The sequence below is a fragment of the Mya arenaria genome, chromosome 13 (genome assembly GCF_026914265.1).
Source record: "Mya arenaria isolate MELC-2E11 chromosome 13, ASM2691426v1".
In the NCBI taxonomy this organism is placed as follows: Eukaryota; Metazoa; Mollusca; class Bivalvia; order Myida; family Myidae; genus Mya; species Mya arenaria.
Window position 1 is genome coordinate 58,639,760 of NC_069134.1, and position 26,012 is coordinate 58,665,771.

Below are 26,012 nucleotides of genomic sequence, written 5' to 3' on the forward strand. Positions count from 1 at the left end.
TCTGGGCCTAAGTCAATCTCACTTGAGAAACAAATCTACCTCTCTGGGCCTAAGTCGACCTCACTTGAGAAACAAATCTACCTCCCTGGGCCTAAGTTTACCTCACTTGGGAAACAAATCTACCTCACTGGACCTATAAAGTTTACCTCACTTGAGAAACAAATCTACCTCTGTGGGCCTAAATTTACCTCACTTGAGAAACAAATCTACCTCTCTGGGCCTAAGTTGACCTCACTTGGGAAACAAATCTACCTCTCTGGGCCTAAGTTTACCTTGCCTGAGAAACAAATCTACCTCTGTGGGCCTAAATTTACCTCACTTGAGAAACAAATCTACCTCTCTGGGCCTAAGTTTACCTCACTTGAGAAACAAATCTACCTCTCTTGGCCTAAGTTTACCTCACTTGAAAAACAAATCTACCTCTCTGGGCCTAAGATGACCTCACTTGAGAAACAAATCTACCTCTCTGGGCCTAAGTCGACCTCACTTGAGAAACAAATCTACCGCTCTGGGCCTAAGTTTACCTCACTTGGGAAACAAATCTACCTCTCTGGACCTATAAAGTTAACCTCACTTGAGAAACAAATCTACTTCTCTGGGCCTAAGTCGACCTCACTTGAGAAACAAATCTACCTCTCTGGGCCTAAGTCGACCTCACTTGAGAAACAAATCTACCTCTCTGGGCCTAAGTTGACTTCAGTTGAGAAACAAATCTACCTCTCTGGGCCTAAGTCGACCTCACTTGAGAAACAAATCTACCTCACTGGACCTATAAAGTTTACCTCACTTGAGAAACAAATCTACCTCTCTGGACCTAAGTCGACCTCACTTGAGAAACAAATCTACCTCTCTGGGCCTAAGTCGACCTCACTTGAGAAACAAATCTACCTTTCTGGCACAGCAAGAGGTTCTTCACATGTCTGCTATTGGCTGCATTGTGGCTTAACTGCCCCTTGCATCAAACCAATAGGTGTATCTATAGATCATAAGTGATGGGAGTTTTATTATACCCCCACAAACGAAGTTTGAGGGGGTATATAGGAGTGAGCTTGTCGGTCAGTCAGTCGGTCGGTCTGTCTGTCGGTCGGTCGGTCGGTTGGTCTGTCAGTTTTCATGGTTTCCGGACGATAACTCATGAAAGGCTATACAGATTCGAACAATTTTTGGTACACAGGTGTAACATCAGAAGATACAGGTCAAGTTTGATATTGGGGCTGGTGGTGCCAAGGTCACTGTTACTAAAAATAGAAAAACGGTTTCTGGACGATAACTCATGAAAGGCTTGACAGATTTGAACAATTTTTGGTACACAGATGTAACATCAGAAGATACAGGTCAAGTTCGCTATTGGGGCTGGTGGGGCCAAGGTCAAGGTCACTGTTACTAAACATAGAAAAACGGTTTCCGGACGATAAATCATGAAAGGCTAGACAGATTTGAACAATTTTTGGTACACAGGTGTAACATCAGAAGATACAGGTCAAGTTCGATATTGGGGCTGGTGGGGCCAAGGTCAAGGTCTCTGTTACTAAAAATAGAAAAACGGTTTCCTGACGATAACTCATGAAAGGCTAGACAGATTTGAACAATTTTTGGTACACAGGTGTAACATCAGAAGATACAGTTTGGTACACAGGTGTAACATCAGAAGATATAGGTCAAGTTCGATATTGGGGCTGGTGGGGCCAAGGTCAAGGTCACTGTTACTAAAAATAGAAAAACGGTTTCCGGACGATAACTCATGAAAGGCTTGACAGATTTGAACAATTTTTGGTACACAGGTGTAACATCAGAAGATACAGGTCAAGTTCGCTATTGGGGCTGGTGGGGCCAAAGTCAAGGTCACTGTTACTAAAAATAGAAAAATGGTTTCCGGACGATAAATCATGAAAGGCTTAACAGATTTGAACAATTTTTGGTACACAGGTGTAACATCAGAATATACAGGTCAAGTTCGATATTGGGGCTGGTGGGGCCAAAGTCAAAGTCACTGTTACTAAGAATAGAAAAACGGTTTCCGGAGATAAATCATGAAAGGCTTGACAGATTTGAACAATTTTTGGTACACAGGTGTAACATCAGAATATACAGGTCAAGTTCGCTATTGGGGCTGGTGGGGTCAAGGTCAAGGTCACTGTTACTAAAAATAGAAAACGGTTTCCAGACGATAACTCATGAAAGGCTAGACAGATTTAAACAATTTTTGGTACACAGGTGTAACATCAGAAGATACAGGTCAAGTTCGATATTGGGGCTGGTGGGGCCAAGGTCAAGGTCTCTGTTACTAAAAATAGAAAAACGTTTTCCAGACGATAGCTCATGAAAGGCTAGTTTTTCTTGTCAGCAGTGTAACTTCTAAATTACTCAACAGATTTAAATAAAACAATACATGCATGATAAAAGAAGATGCAGTGTGCAGTAACGTTGGAATTATGGCCTCTTTTCAAAGGAATGGTTTGCCATTCCTGTATCCAGGCGGCATTTGGGGGTATTCGTCACTCATGTGACAGCTCTAGTTTATTTATTTATTTTATTAGTGACAGCAATTTCCAGGATCACAGGATTTTCTAGGTATCAGCAGAATTGAAGAAACAAAGTGAAATATGTGTTTCCAGGTGTGATACCCTTGGTCTTTTCAAATTGACATTTTGCTTTGTTTATATGTGCCGGATGTAAAGAACCGATTATCAATAAAGCACCAGAAATTTTATGGGTTTTAACAAGTGCTTGGTTATCCAAAATTTACTGCCGAGCACCAGGTAATGGCGCTGTTGCTTCAGGTAATGGCGCTGTTGGTACCAACAATTAACGTCTTTCAGTATCACACAGTCAGGGACAAAACCAGTTCATTCCTCGCCCAAAACTACTCTACCACTGAGGTATCGGAGTGGTTTTGATGGGAATTTAGTCAGCTGGCCTTCTTTTACCAAAACTAGTCCTTATTTCCTTATTTATTACCCGTCTCTTTATAGTTTTACAGTGTATTACATGTCATTTTTCCATCTTAAATCAATTTCTTTGGCTCAAGACCCATTGGTGCTGGTGTGTTTCCCTGTTCCTTAACACCAAACAGGAGGTGTTTTGGGTTAAAGCCATAATGCAGTCAATGGGCGTAGACAGATGTTATAAACTCTATAAACCACCAGGTAATAGTAAGAACATATTACGTTAAATCTTAAAGATTAAGAAGGGCATGCAGAGCTAGCAAAGCGAGCGAGCCCTTCTTAGTCATAAAGATTTTATAGAATAGGTTGCAATTGACTTACAGGTTATCATATAGCAGGGAACCAAATAATGACATCGCCTTCCAGGGTTTTTTATGCTGGCAATTGCCAAATTAAGTCATCATTTGCACCCAAATTGCAAAAGTGGCAACAACTCTTTAAATTTGGCATTTTTTTATGGCGAAAACAATTTTTTTCAGGTGTTAAAACTTCAATTTTGCTTAGATACCAGGCAGTTTGATTGGTTGGAATGTGCATTACACATGTACTGTTCTTGTTTTGTAAAAAGGTTAAATTATACCTTACATCTTATTTAATTTTGATATTTTTATTTTATTTACAGATTTGGCCATTTTACTGTATTTGAGAACACGTCAGCTTTGAGGAAACAGATTGCGCAACAAAGAAAAAGGAATTCCAAATATGTTTTGATTTAAGGGAGGTTAAATGAACATATACCTGAGTATTTAAATGTAACAGTGCATATATATGTGACCAAGTCTGCGAAAATGGGTCCTAATGAGGAAAAATGACATTTTCAGGTTTTTACATTTTCTGAATGTGCTATGTTTCAGAAATAAAGTCCTGAAGTTTAAAGCTGATATCTTTAAAATTGACGGATTGAGGAAAAATTTCGCAATACCACTATTTGTTATAAAATGGCGAAAAAAATGAAGGAAATGGAAACATAAATAAATACAACGTCCTTGATTTTAAGAGTCTGTATTCCATTAAAATTGAATACAGCATTTTTTATTTCTGTGGAAACATTATCATAACATCAATAACATCATTTATGGAAAATATAACACTACATGTACATTTCATAGAAACGGTTGCCAGGACTACAATTTTTTCACGAGAAATTTATCCAAATAAACGCAAAAGCAGCTCAAATAGATAAAATCACATTTGAATTTGATAGATTATGTTTGCAGGAAATATTTTAGTACAGCATTAAATTTTCAGCCAGCTATGTAGTAAAATAGAATGTTAACAGCAATTTTCCATAGACCCTGTAAAGAAAATCTGCCACTTTTCTAAAACAAGGTTAATTGTTCAAAAGTAGTGCAGCTTATCCTTGTATTAATCAAAACAAAAAACATATTATTTTAAAACAAGCAATTATTTAAAAGATGTAACTTGTCTGGTGAAATCAATTATTTTTAAAATCAATAAGAATGTTATACTTGGTTGCCATAGCAACTGACTTATACCTAGAATAATTCTTTTTTTTTGCTCATTTCATTCTTTTGGAGTTGTAAGATGACACAGAATGAAACGTATTTACAAGGAAAGCATTGACACATGGAAAATATAAATGCCATCATACTTTACTTATAGATGGCCGACTGTTTAATGATATTCCCATAATTGAAATACATGTTTATACATAAGTATTTAATGATGAATCAAGTGTGTTACTTTTGGTTGCCAAGGAAACCATACATTCCTAAGATCATGAATATTTTATCAATGTAACACAAAGAAATATATTCTTTGAATGTAAATGAAAACATAAAACTTCCACTTACACATGCCAATATATTTATAGCAAGAAACAAACTATAACTTTTGCTGAAACACACACAGAAAGTGTTCTCAATAAAGTTGCCTATTTCAACTTTTGTTTTTTGGCCTTTGAATAGCCTTCTTTTGCAACTAATGGCAATGGGCATGTTGTGTTTTTAGCATTATCTGATCTGCAAAAGTCTCTTTTTACATCATGCAAGTACCATTGCCTTTCTGCACTTATTCCCTCAACAATGATCTGCTCTGGCAGAACACCAATATCCACTTGGCAGTTTTTCAGTATGTTAATTTTCTCCCCAGGGGCATCAACAAACTTCCTTACTCTTAAAACCCCAGGCTCGTTAGAAGACACCTCAAATGAATGGTATTTCGAAACGTTCTTCAATGGTTTGAAAATGCCTTTGAAGAAGGTGCTCCAGTCATAGAACGACACTTGTTTGCTGTTGCCATCAACAATATGTGGAATGTTGTGGCCATTACGGGATGACATGGCTTCTGTGGAAGCCACCTCCTGTATTGAAGAAAAGCATTACATGATGAATGAATTTCAGACAGAAACGATCCAATATGACATATTATATTGTCACCTTAGTGCAAGAACACAATATCTGCTTCAATTTCTATATGCAGTTATCGTCTTATTTCACTATTGTGATTATACTGAGCAGTACCCTTGCACTATGTAATGCCTACATGAAGTATATAACATCAGTGAATTTATTAATTACCTATTATATCTAAATATACATGATAATAAATGAACTTATTTTATATAATAATCAATTTAATATAACATTAGTCATATATGATTATTTTCAATCTTAACTATAAAAAATCCCATTTTCTTCATGCCACTTCTTATTAGTTTATAACTGTATTAAAAAGAAGGAAATTAATCAATCTTGAAACATGTGTAAGTAATTTATGTCTATAATTGTTTTAAAATATTTGTGTGGTAAAAATCTAACTCCCTGAATACCTCAACTGTCTCTGCATCCAGGTGTCTCATTCTGTTTTTCCAAACTCCAAAATGCCAGTCGCATGAAAATTTGGTGTGGCCGGCTAGCATCAGTGAGTATTGGATTGTCTTATGCCCTCCTGGAATAGAATAGTTAATTGTTAATAAGATCTCTTTATTTCAAATTAAACTCTGAAATATATATGTTGTTTATTTTTTAAGTACAACAAATCAAAAGCTTTTAAAGCTTCACATCTGTTTCACTCATCTAAAGAGTTACTGAAAACCTTGTGAGATATTTAAAAAGCAATAACATAATTTAGTTTACATCATGAAACATATTTTTTTTTCCACTAAAACACAACAACTCTCACCTGTCAATGTTCTCCACACAGCATAACCAAGAACGGCATTATTTTTGTTGTCCTTGGCAATTGTCAAAGTGGAACTGAGCATGTGCCTCACCCAGGCAAAACACCTGTTTCTCTGAAAAATATTTATCCTTCTTATCACTATTCTTAGTCATCACCATCATCAGCAACAGAAGCAAAACTTTAACAGCACCAGTATTTAACATTAATACAACAAAACATTTAAAACATTTCTCATAACTAACATATACCAAATAAATGTTCAGATACACATCCAATTCCAGATTGTGAGATGTGCATGATGGCTATTGACCAATGGAAATGTTACATTCTTAATCAGTTTGTTTTAATGAAGTAAAACATTTATTGCTAAGAAGTGCCCCTTCAATTCTCAATTATTAACATTTGACATCAGGACATCTTATAATGACACAGAACAGATTGCAATTTAAAACTGTAAAAAAGTGAATTCAGATTTATATATGAGTAGTGAGTCTCAGTCAAAATGAATAAGCTTACCAGATCCTTCACAGCAAACTCCAAATACCTCACATCTCCTCCGGCAGTTTTGAAATACAGGGGTCCAACCTGTAGTAGATAAAAGCTTGCATTAAATTTGACAACAGTATCTGGTAATTAGAACCAGCATTTTATTCTAAATATTGAAAGATTCAATTTCTAAATCATGTAAAAAGAATTCTAACATAAACACTTTACATTCAATGAATACACTACCAGGTATGTAACCATTTAAGTAGAAGCATACATTTACTGCATTAAACCTTAGGCACTCACAAGTATGATACACATGCAAATTACTGCACAATAAATCCTTTAAAAAAATAATCTCTTGCAATAAGTTGATAAATTCAGTAAAAAAAACAACATTTGATTATTTGCTTGTACTTGATAGAAAAAAATCAACTAACCTGTTGGCTATGGTGTGGAATATGAACCTGCTGTGCAAAGTCCCAGCTGTAGTGGACGGTTGCATCTAAGGAACATGACTCTGAACCTAAAATATCAATAGAATTTAACATATATTTTAATTTTTAGACTAGAAAATATTGAAGCATGACATAAGACAGCTAAAACTATAGCGCATAGAAATTTATTAACCAAAGCACACCTTCAACTGAAATGTTTTCACTACATGTAACTTTAGAGTAATCACACTGCATTCTATATTGCTCCCTCTGATGTCTAGCACTTTCAACATGACTTTCATATTCATCAAGAAGTGTCATTTTATCATCTTCAGAAAGGGCACCACTTTGTGAAATATTAAAAGAAAAGGTTTGGCATCTAAAACACAAGTCTGTTTTTGGTTTAGCTAAGACTATATGTGGGCACAACTCACGCCATAGCTTCTAGCACCCTCTATTTTTTCATATTCAACATGAATGTCTGCTTGTGATTTATCAGATGGCAACAACAACACTTTACTATTGCGGTGGTTTAGAAGTCTTCCGGGAACGGGCATTGCATTGTCAGATGCATAGCAGATGAGGAATTTTCTTATGTGTTCTCTTTCCTCAAATGTGATTGCATTATGAGGTAGTCTTTTGGTATTACCAGGAGTCCTAGCAATCAATCCATCATTGTCAAGAGAGCGACCAATTCTTTTTAGTTTCTCCTTTCCGATGTTGTATGCGAAACAGAATACCTCACGGCAAACTTCAACTCCCTTAATATAAAACTACTGACTGGGCCTAACCCTCTCCTGCCGTTTATGTTTACAACTGTCAGTTTGTTGGCCATTTTTTCTGTGGCACAACATGGCTGATTTAATAACAAGATCAAGTTCATCTGTCTGCATACCGGCTGAATACATACGTAAGTCAGTAATATCATTACCATCGACAACTTGACTGCATGGTTTGCCTAAAGTTTTTCACACTTGCAGGTCTGAGCAAAGAAATCATCAGTTTTCTTTCTCTGTCTTAAATCCTCTGCAGAAGGTTCTAGTCCACCTATATGGCCGTCAACCAGTCTTTTGACGATTTTTAGACTATGGCAGACTGGTGACGTCCACCATCCCAGCAAAAAGTAGCAAACGGGCCTTGCGCAGAGGATCCTCGCGGCCACAATTTTTAAATTATCTTTGTTATAAATTCAAATTTCTACGAAAATATCATTGCCTACTATCAAACACACATTTATTTATGTCATTATGCCAAAAAAACATGTTCAGATACCATAATGCACTTACATGCATCGATTGTATCCATTAATCTGTAAATCTAGGACAAATCTGACAGGTTGTGTACATGTATGAAACGGGGTAGAGGATTTCGAATATTTTGGTCGTTAATAGGCTCGGTTAAATAACACTATTAAAATGCAACCATTTCAATGCGCTGAACGCTAACGTGTTTGATGGGTCAAGTTGGGAGAAGTTCATGATGATGATGTTCGTGATGATGATGATGATGATGATGATGATGATGATTAGGTATCACCATTTTTGAACACTGTTGCGTTGCTCTGCACAATACATAGAAAAGGGAGGATAACTGTGACTGCGCACAGGGTTAACCATCATTGACGGATGGGTACAAATTTATTCGATAAAAATCAACATGTATATAAAATGGTGGACTGCTACGCTCATTTCGTGACCCAGAGTATATTTATGTAAAAATAACGACTCTAACGACAAATCCAACCCAGTTAAGATCACTGTTAGGTACATTTGTAACAATTATATCATTATTAATCAACATCGATGCATAATATTACTATATATTCTTTCGTCCAGTGTTAAATGGTAGAGAGTTGTAGCGTTACAGGGATACACATGAAATGTCAAAATAATAAAAAAGTATCCCTGATCGCTCATTATTGTAGCTACAGAAGGTTCTAAATCATGGTCAAAACTTTCACACTGAACAGTCTCTGCATTACATATATCATCATCTGATTCATCATTGACAGCATTACTTTCATGGCTAGAATCATTTTCTGAATCAGACTGACTAAATTCTATCTCACTTGCACCAGAACTCTCTGGACACAAAACATGAAAATAAAGTCTATCAACTTCTAATAACTCTTCGCGAAATAAATGGTCTTGGCTTAATTCGTAGGGGGTGGTGCTTGCTTGACTAAACTGGGACATTTTCATAAAATGTTCAAGTGTTTTTCAAATTTTCCGCCATAATATCTGTTGCTATTAGTAAACCGTATTTTGTTACGGAAAAATACTTCCGGGTCAAACTGTCAAAAGGTTATTTAAAATAAACATCAAATGACAATTTAAATAAAGGATGACAACATAGATAACTGCATACATTACCTTCCAAATAATTGTTTCCGTGTAATTAATCCGAAAAGCATTCTAATGCCGTGTGGATAAACCGGCAAAACCGTCATATCTTCAGTACGGATTTCGACATGTTTCCATCAAAATGGCGGAGAGCGACACCTTCTGATCAAGGGCGATTAATCATGATTTAAGGTCAGGCAGCATGAATATTATCGACAATAATCAACTGATAGCAGAGTGATGTGCCTTTATATTGTTTATACACTTCGATTATGTAAATACTTTGCAAAATAATGCCAAATTAGTTAATTGACAAAACGATAATTGTTCAGAAAACGTGTTGTGTTTTTTTAATCTCGCTTTATCTCGGTAACGTGATTACCTCAACAGGACTCATTTTCGCTGACGACGTCACATATATAAACTACATGATTGAACAGCGAAATTGGTAGAGAATACAAATGATATAGTGCAGTACGTAAACAAGATATCAGGTTATTGAACACTGAGCATTCATGTTTTAGAGTCGCTGGTTCAATAATGTATTCATAATCATTAAGTCAGTCTGACAATATTATTATTTAGGCATTAAGGACAGTAGTAATTTCTACAGGTTGTATAATTAGAGTTACTTTTGGACAGGGACAAAATATCTGAGATCATATATTAAAAATGGTTGTGACTTAAAGTTTTTTTATAATGCACATTTTTTAAATGATATGAACACTGCATTGATCATGAATTGCTGATCAACAGATATACCGGTAATCCACATGCATGGTATTGATTGCCATGTTATGTACCCTGTTAAGGTGACTTGAGTTATGGACAAGATGAAAAAGTTAAGTGAGAATTCAATAAATGAACTGTTTATAGTGTGCCCAGTGAAGCGATAAAAAGGTTTAATTGATGGAAATTATTTGAGTACAGTAATAAAGCTTTTACATGTTTGAACAAGGAAGTTCTGAAATATGTGTTACGGACTTATGGCGGTTTTGTTATAGTTAAACTTTTAAGTGGTTTTCCTTTGTTTTTGATACATATAACTGTATTAATATCCTGTGCGTTGTCTGTATTTATTGTTTAATTGATGAATCGGATAAAATGTGCATCAGGGAAATTTATGAGATATTGATATATATGTGAATTTTGTTTGAAGACTTAAGTTAACTTGGATTATAAGCTTGGGAGACCCACCATTTTAAAAAGAATATGACACTTTGAAGCATTCAAACTGATAACTTAAGGAATAAATATTGTGGTGGATTTTTTATGCTCGTGAATAAGGAACTGTTTTGACAAGGGTGACAATTCTTATCAGACATTGTACTGAAAAAAGTTCACAGGACTGTGTGGAATTGCGTTTATTAGAACCAATAAATGGAATTTGTATAAATATGGTACAATGGTTATGGTAATAAACTTTGTGCTATAAACAGTGCACAGTTCTGTGTGGAATTGCTTTTAAGTGCGAAAAATGGGAATAAGTATGAATATGGTACACTATATACCGTACTAAACTTTGTGCTATAAAAAGTGCACAGTTTTGTTTGGAATAACTTTTAAGTTCCAAAAAATGGAATCGGTATAAAAATGGTACAGTACACATAGTATTAAACTTTTTACTTAAAAAAGTGCTTAGTTTTATGTGGAATTGCGTAAGTACCAATAACTAAAATTAGTCTATAATTTTATACAGTACAATATATATATAATATTGAATCTCATGTGAATATATTACAAACAAAAGTACATGTAGTGTTGAAAATAAGAAGAAAAAAGCATTTTTGGAAAATTGAAAATTGAGGAGTGATTCCAAATGGCTGTGAGATGTAAGTGACGCATGTAAACTAAAAATAAAAATGCATCTCCTATTGCAAGAATTTCGGAACACAGCCTTTAGTTACTGTGAAGTCACACCAGGATTTTAAAAAAATCAAAATGAATAATACCCTCATTTGAAATTGTGTTAAGTAGAAAGAAAGTGAGTCATGAAGGTAGTGTTGATGTTGGCGTTGCTGCTGAAGATGTTCTCATGTGGAGTTACGATCTGTCATTTTATGTGTCCAGGGTCCTCGTGTGGCAAAGGTAGGATTGTCTATGACTTAACCGTTACTTTTGATTGGTCAATAAATGTTAACGTTTGTTGACTGTGCTTACTAACATGTATAATAAATACAGTCAAACCCCGTTGGCTGGAACTCGCTTGGCTCGAATTTCTCGTTGGCTCGAACTGATGTAAACGACCGATTTCATTGCACTGAAGGAAAGCATTACCTTTTGGCTCAAATTTCCGAGGTTCGATGTATTTTCGTCGGTCCCTGGGAGTTCGAGCCAAAGGGGTTCGACTGGAGTTTATAGTTTTAACATTCTACAGAAAATAGAAGAGCCCAAAGTTATTAGGGTACAGCCCAAAGTGAGGTTGCTTATGTAACCCAAACAAGGCCTTCTATTTTCTGTTAAGGTTAAGAATATATGCTATCATGTTAAGTGGATGCAATTAATAGTGGAACAATGAGACTCGAGTGTTATTTAAAAAAATATTGTCACAGCACACTTACGAGTAAATAGTGTCAGAATGGCACTTGACCAAAGGTTTTTAGTAGCTATTTTTATCGTTTGTTTGAATACTATCCCTTATCTAACAAATAAGATTCTTACAAATTCAGAATCTTTTTGTCAATTACGGTAATTGACAAAAATACTGAATTTACCTTAACCTAAAAAGTCATAAAAAAGATACTTCATTTGTCAATTTGCTCTAAAAAATGTAGTTGGCACCTTGGCGATAATATTTTTAATAAAAAGTCGAAAATTGTCCACAAACAAATGCATAAACTTAGTTAAAAAATAAAATAGATTCAGATATTCAAAGATATAACAAAAAGTATTTCTTACAAAAAAAAAAAATTGAAATGATTTTTATTGAAAAACAATTCAATTAATGCTCAATTTAAGTATATTGTACTTTTCATTTTAAATAATAACTGTTCTAACATAGAATAGATAAATATTTTCTAACTTTATATTTTTATGTATCGAGGTTTTGTCTAATCAAGTATGTGTTTACATGTTGTTAATTTTAACTAATAATTTCTTATTGAAATGGTTTGTTTTTTCAGCTAAACGGTTTGCTGTGCTTTTTTGCCTAATTCTAATATTAGCGAGTGTTGATAGTAGGCGAAAAAATAAACATCGTCATAAGAAAGGCAAAGGGGATGTGCGCCACACACGGAATGGGGATACCAACAACTGTATTCATGGAGGTGAGATTGTATAACTTGAAAATGTATTTTTAGTTACTCAGAAATGCTCCGATTGGACTCAAACGTACATTTGTATGACCGCTACAGAGGACGCATCTAGAAGAGAAATGACCCTAACCTTACTGACCAAGCAAACAAAAATTAATTTAAATGTTAATAATAATCTGAAGGGATCCTATATACAAAAGTGTTAAAGGGACTTGACACCAGATGGTCCCCAGAATTAGCAAATACAGTATTTTCTCAAAACAAGCCTAGAATTGTCAATACGAGCTAGTACGAATCTGGTAATTCATCCCCTTACATGATTAATATAATATTTTGACACTGTCTCAGCTAAGTTTACCCATTTAAAGATAGTGCATAACAGTTTCACTGTTTATAGTGTGTATAATTATTTAGCATGTAAAAGTCAAAAGATTAGTACATATACATAAACCCATGCTGTTATTTATGCGGTATACAAACCCATTTTGAATTGGAAAAACACACAAAAACTTCAAACCTGTGTTGTAAGCAAATTGTGCGTGATAGATCAGTAAGTAAAATTCAATGCATTGTACACAACGACATCAATTTTGTGTAAGTTTTTGACATATTTTTCAATTGTATCATCTGGTGTCTAGTCCCTTTAAAGTTTGATGTCAGGGTGGTGACCCCATACTATTTTGGTATCAGAAAATATGTGTTGAAAGGTAAACAGAAACAAATATTTCAGACACTCATTTTTGGCCTTAAAAGATCCCAAAATAGGTAATTCCATGTAAGTAATTCCATGTGATTTCAGCAAAAAAGAAATATATCAACGTTACTGCCATAACTTTATTTGTTATGTATTTAATTTTGGATCATTTGTATTCCATAAAAGTAATCAGTTAGCAATACCCTCGATACAAAAATTATATGGGATCACCATTTACTAAAAAAAAAAATGACAATCTTATTATGTAAGTAACACCTTCATCAGATTGTCTCTCTGTCAGTCTGTCTGTCCCTGGACATCAGGACAAGTTTAATTTTCTCCATTACTCAATCCATATGTTTTTGAGGTTTTGACATAAAATTTAAACATATTTTTAAATTGTTATGTGGAGAAGAGCTGTGCAAAAGAAACATTATTTTGGGTTTGGTAATTTTAGAGTAATTGCCCTTTGATTATTTTTATGCTTATATTGTACTGGGACAAGTCTACTTTTCTCCATAATTCCGTATGTTTTTGACACATTGACTTCGAACTTCATACACATGTTAACTGTGTTGAGGAGAAGTGCTGTGCAAAAGAAACATTATTTTGGGTAAGGAATTTTAGAGTTATTGCCCTTTGATTATATTTAAGCTTATATTTTACTGGTACAAGTCTACTCTTCTCCATAATTCCATATGTTTTTGACGCATTGACTTCAAACTTTATACACATATTGACTGTGTTGAGGAGAAGTGCTGTGCAAAAAAACATTATTTTAGGTAGGGTATTTTTAGAGTTATTGCCCTTTGATTATTTTTATGCTTACATTTTACTGGGCAGGTCTTCTTTTCTACATTACTTCTTATGTTACCTGTTTTTAATGTATTGTATGATACAGCAATGGTCAACCTACATGTAACAGTTGACTCAATAAAAAAAACTGTGCTGTGCTTTTAAAAAACTAAAAAGAAAATTAATTTTGATCTCTTATTTTACAGATGTTATAGTCCTTATTCCTATATGATAGAACCTATGACCTTTGACTTTAAATAGATGCCTTTTCACCAGCATTATAAGGACAGTCAAGTCGCATACATCACTCCCAGTTATGCACCAGTCTATTGTAACCACGCCCCCCCCCCCCACAGGTCTGGGGAATAGCGGGGATTTTGACTTTTGGTCCAGCCAAGCCTGGGTAAAATCCCCGCACCACAGGGACCCTAGGTAAGGCCCATTCCCTGCTATTTTTGCGCGAAGACTTAACAACCGCTTCCACCTGGGGCCACCTGGAAGGTAAAAAAACGGCCCATTTCCCCGGCTATCCCTGGTATACCCCCGGACCTGGGGGGGGGGGGGCGTGATTACAATTGACTGGTGCATTATTCTTCTTATAACAACAAGTGTTGTTGTGGGGATATTAATCACATTAATCAAATGATAACTCTAGTTTGTACGACTTATGCTTTGAATGAAAGTTCTGAATATACAGTACAGCCACAAACTCTTTCTTTATACAATTTATAAGATTCGAATACAATGTATTATCTTTAAAGCATTTTATGATATTGATTAATTGTATGGGCACTCAACGTGAGGTATGCACAATTTTGCACAGTTTGTATGGGTGGTGGGCGTGTTCCAATCCACTTTCAAAAGCACGGTTTGGTGACAGCATTTGAAACTGTAGTTATTGAATTTCTTTGTAAAGATGTAAAGCAATTTATTATTGAGTTTTTTATTGCTGAAGATACTTTTTATTTACATGATTACGTAATTATTATTTTTGAAATTTAAATGTATTACAGCCTTAGGTTACACAAGATTTACACAAGATTTGTTAAAATCATTACTTTAAGATTTAGACAACTAGTTACTTTGTGATTTAGGTCACTGTAGCATCTGGTGCTGTTGTTGTCTATGTCATCTTTGTCGATGTTGTTCCGTTTAAAATATGCCACAACTAGGTATATATATATATATATATATATATATATATATATTTATATTAAAACTTATTACAACTTGTATATGGTTTATATAGGTATTAAAATGAAACTTGGTGATCATGTTCACAATGGTAAGTAAAATTAATCACTCTTGCTAAAATGTTTCTCCCTTGATCATTTACGAAAAACTGAGACACATCTGTTGCTGCATGGCGTCCACTGCCATGTTGCTGTTTATGCTTAGTAAATAATTATTTTAACCCATAGAATACCTGTTTTATTAATGGCTATTTTTAACTTGTCTGTTTTTTGAAGTTGAAAACTCAAGGTATTGTCGCCGTATTGTCGTAGCCTATTTGGCGTTGTTGTCACCTTTGGTTGCGCTGTTGTGCACGCCCTTTATGCCCATAATCTAAAAACAGTTCCAGATATTCATATGAAACTTGAAACACCTGTTGCCAGAATCATTACACACATGTATAGAAAGGCCCATAACTCTGGCTCTGACTATTGTTCAGTTATTTACCTTGTTTGACAAAAAAGCAAGAACAGATCCATGGGCATTGGTGTTTGCTATATGGCCACTTGTTTTAGTCTTTTACCAAAGGTTTCAGCCTTTTAAAGCTGCATTGAGTTTAAATGATACTTTACTATAAGGTGTAGAGAGGGGGGTAAGGTTCAAATTGGGACTGAGCAATTCATAGTGCTGACTGACCCTATGATCAAGATATCTCCCACGGTAATTATTCACAAACTGCATTTGTTTGATTGACAAAGATATACTAGATTTTAAGATCCATTTACAGCCACACACATTCCATTGTCTTAAAGAAGTCAACAATTAGTTCAATTATACCAATGTATTGTACTATTGAGCAATTAATCATTTAAAGTAAAAATTCTGTAGTAGCTCGGAGAGTTGAATATTTTGTATGGAGACATTGCGTTATGTGTAGACCAAGGTTTATATTATAATAGTTAATATTGTCGTTATGGGTAGACCAAGGTTTATATTATGATAGTTAATTATTATCGGTAGTGTGGAAATGAATACAATTGTAATGGTAAATCAATGAGTTGAATGGCTGCATTTTTTTTCGTAAGCATACACATGTCAAATATCTTATAGCGTTTTTGAATAAAGAAGTGGGAAAAAAATAATACTGGCAAAGGCTCTTTAAAGTTGTTTGATAAATTGTAACAGTAATGATTTAAGGTTTAATATTCAGTATTATCGAATGTGATACAGTCGCTCAACCATCTAGTAAAGTAACTGCATACTTTAAACCTTTAACTGGTTTAGTGTTCAACATTATGTTTTGTCTAATGAAAAAGCAGTATTTCTCAAGTTTCCCCAATACATTTATTTTAGTCAATCAGCAGTCAGTCTTTATTGATTTTAATCAGGGAAAGAGGTAAATATAAACAGCATCCTCGGCACCCCAGCGTATCATAACCTATATGATACCCTGGGCAAATCAGAAAGTTTGCCCAGGGTATCATATAGGTATGATACGCTTGGGTGCCGAGGATGATAAACAGTGGCTGGCCCAGATAGTATGTAGTTTACACAATAAAATGTAGACCACTAAACACATGTTAGTATGTGCTTATAACAAATGAATGTATATTAGTTCATTTACTTTTGTTAGTATGTACTTACAGTCTTAAACTATTACTTAGTGGTCAGATATTTTGTTAACTGGGCCATTCTGCGTTTAAATCTACTGCTTCACCTGATTAAAATCAATAATTGTTGACTGCTGATTTACCACATTAAACGTACAATGCATTTGAAAAATACAGCCATCTCATTGGACGAAACATAATTTCCAACTCTAAACATTATGTGGTGCTACTGTTTTAGGTTTTCATAAACATCAGTTATTGTTCAAATAATAATTTTTCTATTTAAAACTTTGTAAAAATATTATACTAAAAGTTGAGTTTTAAATAATTGAGTTGCATTAACATTTTGGTCCGTCTTCAGTTTTGGACATGAGGGGCCCTGATTTTGAACAGTCATAAGTCCCAAGTTTGGACTCAAACTCAGAAAAGTGCTTTTAATATATTACAAAGAATAATACTTTGTTTAAAGAATCATCTCTGTTTCATTCTTTTTACAAAATATTAAATATATAATTATTGTACAATTTCAAACAGTAATAGAATTCTCCTTATTTCATCATCAAAACTCAACTAGAAAGAAAGTTAAGATTAAATGAAAATTTGCCATTTGAGTCTGAACTCAGACTTGAGCATGTTTGTAATCATGACCCCAGATATTATTGCACTGTTTCCATACACCAACGAAAATCAATAAAAAGTGTTGAATTCTTATTTTAATTTAACATGTAAGTCTATTTCTTTCTCAAGCATTAGAACCGAAGGGAGTGCTCACATTTCTCCTTGGACAGGAAATCAGCGTCACATGTACCAAAGTCCTTGGACCGCCTCCAACGCGCCTGACTTTTCTGTATGGAATGCATAGTACAGAAGTTGATCCAGCCTTCATTAAAAGAGTTAATGACACTGCTATAAAGGTATTGTTATAATAGACAGGCTTTTTTATATACTTATATATTTTACCAAGATTGTGACATCATTTATTATCCCCCCTCCCCCCCCCCTGAAAGGCGAAGGGTAAATTGTTGCGCTTGTGTTTGTGTGTGTTTGCGTGTGGGCAATCTTGTGTTCTTATACTGTCGGAAAAACCAGAGTAACCGAAGGGAATCCACTTGGTCAAATTGGTGAGCTCCAAGTACACACATATGCAAAGCGAGGACACTAACGAGACAACTTAAGTGGTTGACCCAGATCTCTAATCTCAGAAACTTCCTCTTGTCTCAAAGCCATTTTTTGTCTGTTTCATATCATTTAAAAGAGACACCCCACCCACAACCATGCCTCCACCCACTCCATAAAAAGCACATAAGCTTTGGCCTTATAAAGCAGATCAGTCGATGTTGAGAAGGGTGATAGGGGTCTAGTGTTGTCTCTGTGTTTTAGGTGATAGCCTCTCATTGAAGAGGTCGAGGGTTTGATCCCCACCAGAGCAAGAGTGGTGTAGTGGTATAGGTGTCTTACTATTACTGAAGATGCTGTGGGTACCCACCAGGGTGAGAGTGATCTAGTAGTATAGGTGTTTACCACGCGCCCTAGAGGTTGTGTGATCCCCACCATGTTGAGATCCCCACCAGGGTGAGAGTGATCTAGTAGTATAGGTGTTTACCACGCGCCCTAGAGGTTGTGTGATCCCCACCATGTTGAGATCCCCACCAGGGTGAGAGTGGTCTAGTAGTATAGGTTTTTACCACGCGCCCTAGAGGTTGTGTGATCCCCACCATGTTGAGATCCCCACCAGGGTGAGAGTGATCTAGTAGTATAGGTGTTTACCACGCGCCCTAGAGGTTGTGTGATCCCCACCATGTTGAGATCCCCACCAGGGTGAGAGTGGTCTAGTAGTATAGGTGTTTACCACGCGCCCTAGAGGTTGTGTGATCCCCACCATGTTGAGATCCCCACAAGGGTGAGAGTGGTCTAATGGTAAGGTGTCAGCCTCTCACTGAAGATGTTGATGGTTAAATCCCCTCCAGGGTGAGATAAGTCTAGTCGTATAGGTGTCTGTCTTCCAACCAAGACGTTGTGGGTGTGGTCCTTACCAGGGGGTGAGTGGTCTAGTGGTATAGCTGTCTGCCGGCCCTCTCCCCCAAGACGTTTTGGGTGTGGTCCTTACCAGGGGGTGAGTGGTCTAGTGGTATAGCTGTCTGCCGGCCCTCTCCCCCAAGACGTTTTGGGTGTGGTCCCTACCAGGGGGTGAGTGGTCTAGTGGTATAGCTGTCTGCCGGCCCTCTCCCCCAAGACGTGTTGGGTGTGGTCCCTACCAGGGGGTGAGTGGTCTAGTGGTATAGCTGTCTGCCGGCCCTCTCCCCCAAGACGTTTTGGGTGTGGTCCCTACCAGGGGGTGAGTGGTCTAGTGGTATAGCTGTCTGCCGGCCCTCTCCCCCAAGACGTTTTGGGTGTGGTCCCTACCAGGGGGTGAGTGGTCTAGTGGTATAGCTGTCTGCCGGCCCTCTCCCCCAAGACGTTTTGGGTGTGGTCCCTACCAGGGGGTGAGTGGTCTAGTGGTATAGCTGTCTGCCGGCCCTCTCCCCCAAGACGTTTTGGGTGTGGTCCTTACCAGGGGGTGAGTGGTCTAGTGGTATAGCTGTCTGCCGGCCCTCTCCCCCAAGACGTTTTGGGTGTGGTCCTTACCAGGGGGTGAGTGGTCTAGTGGTATAGCTGTCTGCCGGCCCTCTCCCCCAAGACGTTTAGGGTGTGGTCCCTACCAGGGGGTGAGTGGTCTAGTGGTATAGCTGTCTGCCGGCCCTCTACCCCAAGACGTTTTGGGTGTGGTCCTTACCAGGGGGTGAGTGGTCTAGTGGTATAGCTGTCTGCCGGCCCTCACCCCCAAGACGTTTTGGGTGTGGTCCCTACCAGGGGGTGAGTGGTCTAGTGGTATAGCTGTCTGCCGGCCCTCACCCCCAAGACGTTTTGGGTGTGGTCCCTACCAGGGGGTGAGTGGTCTAGTGGTATAGCTGTCTGCCGGCCCTCTCCCCCAAGACGTTTTGGGTGTGTTCCCTACCAGGGGGTGAGTGGTCTAGTGGTATAGCTGTCTGCCGGCCCTCTCCCCTAAGACGTTTTGGGTGTGTTCCCTACCAGGGGGTGAGTGGTCTAGTGGTATAGCTGTCTGCCGGCCCTCTCCCCCAAGACGTTTTGGGTGTGGTCCTTACCAGGGGGTGAGTGGTCTAGTGGTATAGCTGTCTGCCGGCCCTCTCCCCCAAGACGTTTTGGGTGTGGTCCCTACCAGGGGGTGAGTGGTCTAGTGGTATAGCTGTCTGCCGGCCCTCTCCCCCAAGACGTTTTGGGTGTGATCTCCACAAGTTGGGAACTATCTCATGGCCTCTTAAAATGGACATCAGGGAACAGGCTACAGTGAATATATATGCTATTTGCTTTTGTCATAATTGAGCACAATCATATAAATTGCTATAGTTGAAGCATTTTAGAGACACTCCTTAAATACACAAAGTATGCTACATTTGAAAGAATTAATGTGAAGCCTTCAATATCAACCTTTTTATAGCACTGTCATAAATTGTTACAAGATATGGTATAACATGTATATCAGGTGTTTAATAATACATGGTGCCAGTCCTTTACAAGATAACACATTTACTTTAACATCATTAAAGAGCTACAGATAATGTTTTTCTTAAAGTGTATTGTACACCCTTATGTAATTTTTTTAAGCAAATTGTAAACCTGTTTCATTTACTTAAGTTTAATAGCATTTGGTTTAATTCTTCTGGCACTTTGAAATGCAAACAAACATGCATTTTACATATGGGATATGATTGGTCCTTAAAACCCAGAACTTAATCAATTAAAAACACTAGACAGCGCTTAGCGCTTACTTCCCTTTGTATCATAAAAAACAACACTTGTCAAGTTGAAACGATTCTACACCGGTCTAGTAGCCATCTTTAATTAGGTTAGACCGATTGTTCCCGAAATTATCATAAATTGATCTTAGTAAGGATACGCCATTATAGCAATTTGTATTAGTACCGATTTGAACAGATGTTCGATTTTTATATCATAATTGATGCATTTTAAAGTGTATTAGACCATACACATCCCTTATCTGTTGCTCTGATTCAGGTAACAATAAAGCTTTTGCTTTAAAAATATAAAGCTTTTGCTTTAAAAATAAATTGTGTAATTTTGAATTATCCTTTCAGTTCGTGCGAAACGTAACATTGGACGATGTTCAACTCAGTGAAGGAAGAACGAGTAGCTACCTACAGTTCCGATGTGTAGATATGTATGAAAATGGAAGTAATACTTGTCTCGACACTACATACCTCAAATTTGATTGTAAGATTTTATTTTCAATGGTTGCATGTTTTTTTTTTCTTGTTTAGTTTTACTTTTTCTTTGCCTACTAATATATGTTCAGGATATGCATTTTTCTCAGCTACGTCAGACCCTGATTTATCTCTCTAAACATCTTAAGTCCTTTCCAACAGAATCAAGCTTACAGCTCATAATTTTTATTTTGGTGTAATATGTGTAATACTTACATTCTTAAGAGTTTTGGGACATTTAAAGGAAAGGTTTTTTTATGATAATCGCAATAAACAAACTTTTATTTAGTAAGAGAAAGATTCAGTCAGAAATTTTGGCTTAATAAAATAAGCTACTTAAGTTTGGTTGGCTTAAGAAAATTCGAGAAATTGGGGCCAGAATTTTGCACAACTCCCTTCCATGTTAAATGTTCATAATGATTGTCATTCTTTGCTTTGTTATCATGTAGGACAGTTCAACTGGGCATAGCATTGTCAAGCTTAAATTTGGAAAAATGTGAATATCAAGAAGAATCAGTTGTAGCTGGTCGTTTACTTAACTATTTGTGACAGTTCATTCAAAAGTTATTGAGAACACTGAATGTTGCTTCACAGTGTGATCTTGTGTTGTGGAGAAATCTGGATTACCCTGAGAAAATCCACTTGTTCGGCTTGGTGACCACAAACCAAACTCATGTATTCCCAACCTGGGAATCGAACCAAGAATGCCTAGGTGTAAATCTAGTGCACCAATGGGACAACCTGTTTGATCGGTGTGAATATCAGTTGTCTATCCTTATCCGGAATCTTATTATAAACGCCATAATTGATATTCCATTTGACAATATATTCAAACATTGAAGAAGTTTAAGCAATTTTTAGATATTATCACTTCAGGAGTTTTATAATTAAAGTCAAATGACTATGAGTTAAACATAATCATTAATAAAAAAAAAAAATGTTTTGCATCATCTTATGTTTTTCCCTTTAAACCATTCTATAAATAAAAAATAAAATAATAAAATAACCCCACCACCAAAAAAACCATAAGGTTGAGACCTTTTTGCCATTTTATTAATAGTTGAGTCTCAAGTATCAATTTCGCACTTACCATATTTTACTGTGTATAGGACGCACTTTTTTACACTTACTGGTAACTATAAACACAACATTTACCATTTGCATGTCTTTCCAGTGCAATAAAATTTCATGAAGATAAAATCAAAATGAGAAATTTAATTGGTCAGAAAAAGATTGTCAGGTGGCAATTACATAATAAGGTTTGGTAAAAAAGTTGTCTGTGAAACCGATTTTTTTTTTATTACGCCTTGTTTGTTTTAGAGTGAGTTTTATCTCCTGTATTCTTCTTTTTTTCCGATAAACCTGATCCTGGATGTCATTGGAAAAATTGATTTCTCATAGCCACCCAGTAATCAATGGGTAACTAGAGTGCACAGTGTTTGTTTGTGTTTCCATTATTTATATCATCTGGTTTCCCATGAATAATTTGCTTGGAAGAAGCATGATGCATTTTGAATTTATATGCTCCCTGAAATAATTCTTGGAGAGCATAATGTACAGATGCCGCTTTGTCCATGTGTTCGCTTTGTCCATGTGTCCATCTGTCTCACTATTCATATCTAGACGTGTTCCCAGCAGCTTCAGACTTAGTTGTATTAAATGAAACTTTGTCAAAAGCTTCATGGTGCCATGTTTTTATTCATATTTCGTGACAACAGCCTGGTTACATTTATTATTTTATGGGCAATGTTTCAATTATTTTTTCAAATCAGAAAACTGACACCATGTTGGTAAAATATAATTTAGAGACCCGATATGGAAAAATGTGGGGTCACAACCTGTCCTGGACCAATGGCATTGCGTTAATTATATAATGTTGTATATACATGTAGTTCAGTTATAGTATGATATAGTCTGTCCCATAATTCAGTGTTTGTATATATAAAAAATAAAGAAAAATATAAAATGCATAAACAAATGCAATAAAGTTTTTTCAGTCAGTTATTTTAGGTATTATTAAAGCTGCACTCTCACAGATTGACAGTATGAACCTTTTTTAAAAATTGTCTCTGGATTAGCTTATTTTGGCATCAGTGCTTTTAATTGAGTCATGCAAGAAAGCTTACAATAAAACAGATCTCAATTGCTTGGAAAATTACTGAAATGTTCATTTTTAAAAGCATCAGTAATGCTTTTAGCCATAAAACATCAAATTTCAAATGTATATATGAAAACTGTGATATGATCTCATGTAAGCAATCTCACTGCTTCCTGTACGAAATGATCAGGCGTCAACCAGCTGGTTGACGGGAGCTGGTTGACGGGCATCGAAGAGACGTCAACCAATTGGTTTTTGCCTCGACGTGTTTAAAACCAACTGGACAAGAGCAGGACACGTCAAATTCTTGCCAAATCAGGCCTCATTTTTCCCAGTCAAGGAGGCGTCATTTACAAACCAAGCGTCAAAAGGAACTTTAACAATTTTACAGCCTTTAAGTTTCCACACATTTACACAAAAATGGTTTTTTGAAGACAAAACATAAAACAGTTGTCAAAACGGTCAATCTGTGAGAGTGTAGTTTTAATAAATAAGCAGTTCCCCTTCAAATGATATCAAAATTATATGGGGTTGCCCAGCATTCAAATTTAACATTATTACCAATGGCTAAGTAGAATGATATTTGTTCTTCATGTACCCAAAGCTATCTTGTTCCCATGGAAACCAGAATATGAAGCACAGATTATCAGTGTTAAGTGGAGTGTTTGCACTGTGTGAAATAGCAATGTTGATATGGGGAGTGGAATGTTTATTTTTCCAGATAATCATCACCAAGTAGCCAATATGTCATCATACTGTCAACAATATTTCCTCCAATTAATTACAGATTACCCTGTAGAACCTGTCCTGCCGAATATTTGTTTGATGTCCTGTCAACACTATTTTTGTCCTGTTATTATAGATTACTCTGTAGAGCTTATTAACCAGTCTTGTCTAATATTTGTGTTTGACGTCCTGTCAACACTTTTTCCCCGTCCTGTTATTACTACCCTCTCCTGCAGAATATTTGGGTTTGACGTCCTGTCAACACTATTTCCCGTTCTGTTATTACAGATTACCCTGTCCTGCAGAATATTTGGGTTTGACGTCATGTCAACAATATTTCCGTTCTGTTATTACAGATTACTCTGAACTTCCTGCAGAATATTTGGGTTTGACATCCTGTCAACAATATTTCCATCCTGTTATTACAGATTACCCTGTCCTGCAGAATATTTGGGTTTGACATCCTGTCAATAATATTTCCATCCTGTTATTACAGATTACCCTGTAGAGCCCGTCAACCTGTCCTGCAGAATATTTGAGTTTGACGTCCTGTCAATAATATTTCCATCCTGTTGTTACAGATCACCCTTTCCTGCAGAATATTTGGATTTGATGTCCTGTCAAGAATATTTCCGTCCTGTTATTACAGATTACCCTGTAGAGTTCGTCAACCTGTCCTGCAGAATATTTGGGTTTGGCGTCCTGTCAACAATATTTCCGTCCTGTTATTACAGATTACCCTGTAGAGTCCGTCAACCTGTCCTGCAGAATATTTGGGTTTGACGTCCTGTCAGCAATATTTCTGTCCTGTTATTACAGATTACCCTGTACAGCCCGTCAACCTGTCCTGCAGAATATTTGGGTTTGACCGCATGGTTTGTAAGTGGGATCTCGTTCAGGACTATCATCATCCGGGCGACCTTGACGTCAACTGTGATTACCAGTACTCGTTCATTGACACCAAGTTTGAATATATTGGGTTTGTATAATAACTACCATATTTGTTCCTATAGATGCATATGTATGGGCCCATCACGCCAAAACATAAGATCATGAATTTTAAACGAATACTACGCAAATATCATAAATGAAATTCAAATTGTACTTGTAAGTCTAATAGGTTTTCAAAATCTATCGCATTTTGTTTCAAACCGTATCTCATTACTAGCAAAAATGTTGTTGTTGTTGTTTGTCGAATTATGGCGTCGTCGTCGCCTATGGTCTCGATGTACTATATCGAATATTTTTGCCGATATCATCTTAGTGCTTTATTCTATGTACTTGAACTCTTGTTACTTTTTTTTTTTTTTTTTGGACTCATCGAATTTTGGAAAGTTGTGTGTTTTTTAAAAAGGAATTATTTTTTGTTATTTTTTATAAAATTAAATATTTATAGCCTGTTTGTTTCTGACAGATATAAGCTTAATGAATCCATCAGTTCTTCTTTCGCACAGGTATTCGTTATTTCTTCTATTTCACCCGCTAAAATGAAGGATTTGTGATCTTACGATACTCTAATTGATAAGATGGTATTAGAGAGTTTTACTGGGTAAAGCTCGTATTGACCAATCAGATAGGTGGAAAGTAGTTACTGCACTCACAACAAAAGTTATTGAACTTATTATACAAATGCAAGTTGTAAAAGTGTCAATCAGGAAGGGTGTGGTTAAAGTAAATGATTTGAACAATGTTGTCAAGGACAACGTTCAAAAACTAGCATGTGGTATAAGTAACAGCTTTGTTAATTATGCACATGCTTATTATTAATTGAATAAGCTCCTCCTACTTGAGACCATTTGGATATGGGAGTTAATGTATGGGGGAAAACAAAGGAAACATGCTCAAATATGGTACAAAACATTGTTGAAGAGTTTACACAAGTCCAAAAATAAAGGGACTTGACATCAGATGACCCCAAAATTGGCAAATACAGTATTTCAAGAAAACAAGCCAAGAATTGTCAATACAAGCTAGTATGAGGCCCATAATACATCATTTTACATGATTAAAATAATATTTTGCTGCTAT

The 26,012-nt window shown here is 36.2% G+C and overlaps 2 protein-coding genes across 4 annotated transcripts in view; one reads left to right on the forward strand and one right to left on the reverse strand.

Annotated features, from left to right (window-relative positions):
• LOC128213302 (uncharacterized) overlaps window positions 1–26,012 on the forward strand; it is a 73,091-nt gene that overhangs the window by 13,416 nt on the left and 33,663 nt on the right. The window contains exons 2-7 of one of the 3 annotated variants that reach the window (XM_052918904.1): window positions 3,568–3,697; window positions 9,940–11,442; window positions 12,477–12,620; window positions 17,628–17,794; window positions 21,035–21,170; window positions 24,804–24,963. In XM_052918904.1, coding sequence (XP_052774864.1) covers window positions 11,346–11,442; window positions 12,477–12,620; window positions 17,628–17,794; window positions 21,035–21,170; window positions 24,804–24,963 — 704 coding nt within the window. In that variant the 5' untranslated portion in view covers window positions 3,568–3,697; window positions 9,940–11,345. Of the gene's footprint in view, window positions 1–2,111; window positions 3,698–9,939; window positions 11,443–12,476; window positions 12,621–17,627; window positions 17,795–21,034; window positions 21,171–24,803; window positions 24,964–26,012 lie in introns of those variants that run through there. The other 2 variants (XM_052918905.1, XM_052918907.1) reach the window with 2 other exon arrangements.
• On the reverse strand, window positions 3,852–9,942 carry LOC128213305 (uncharacterized). Its single transcript, XM_052918910.1, has 6 exons — window positions 9,385–9,942; window positions 7,016–7,101; window positions 6,606–6,674; window positions 6,090–6,201; window positions 5,737–5,855; window positions 3,852–5,268 (listed from the first exon to the last, which is right to left on the reverse strand). The coding sequence occupies exons 4-6, from the start codon at window positions 6,169–6,171 to the stop codon at window positions 4,840–4,842; spliced, it is 630 nt and encodes a 209-aa protein (XP_052774870.1). The 5' UTR covers window positions 6,172–6,201; window positions 6,606–6,674; window positions 7,016–7,101; window positions 9,385–9,942; the 3' UTR covers window positions 3,852–4,839.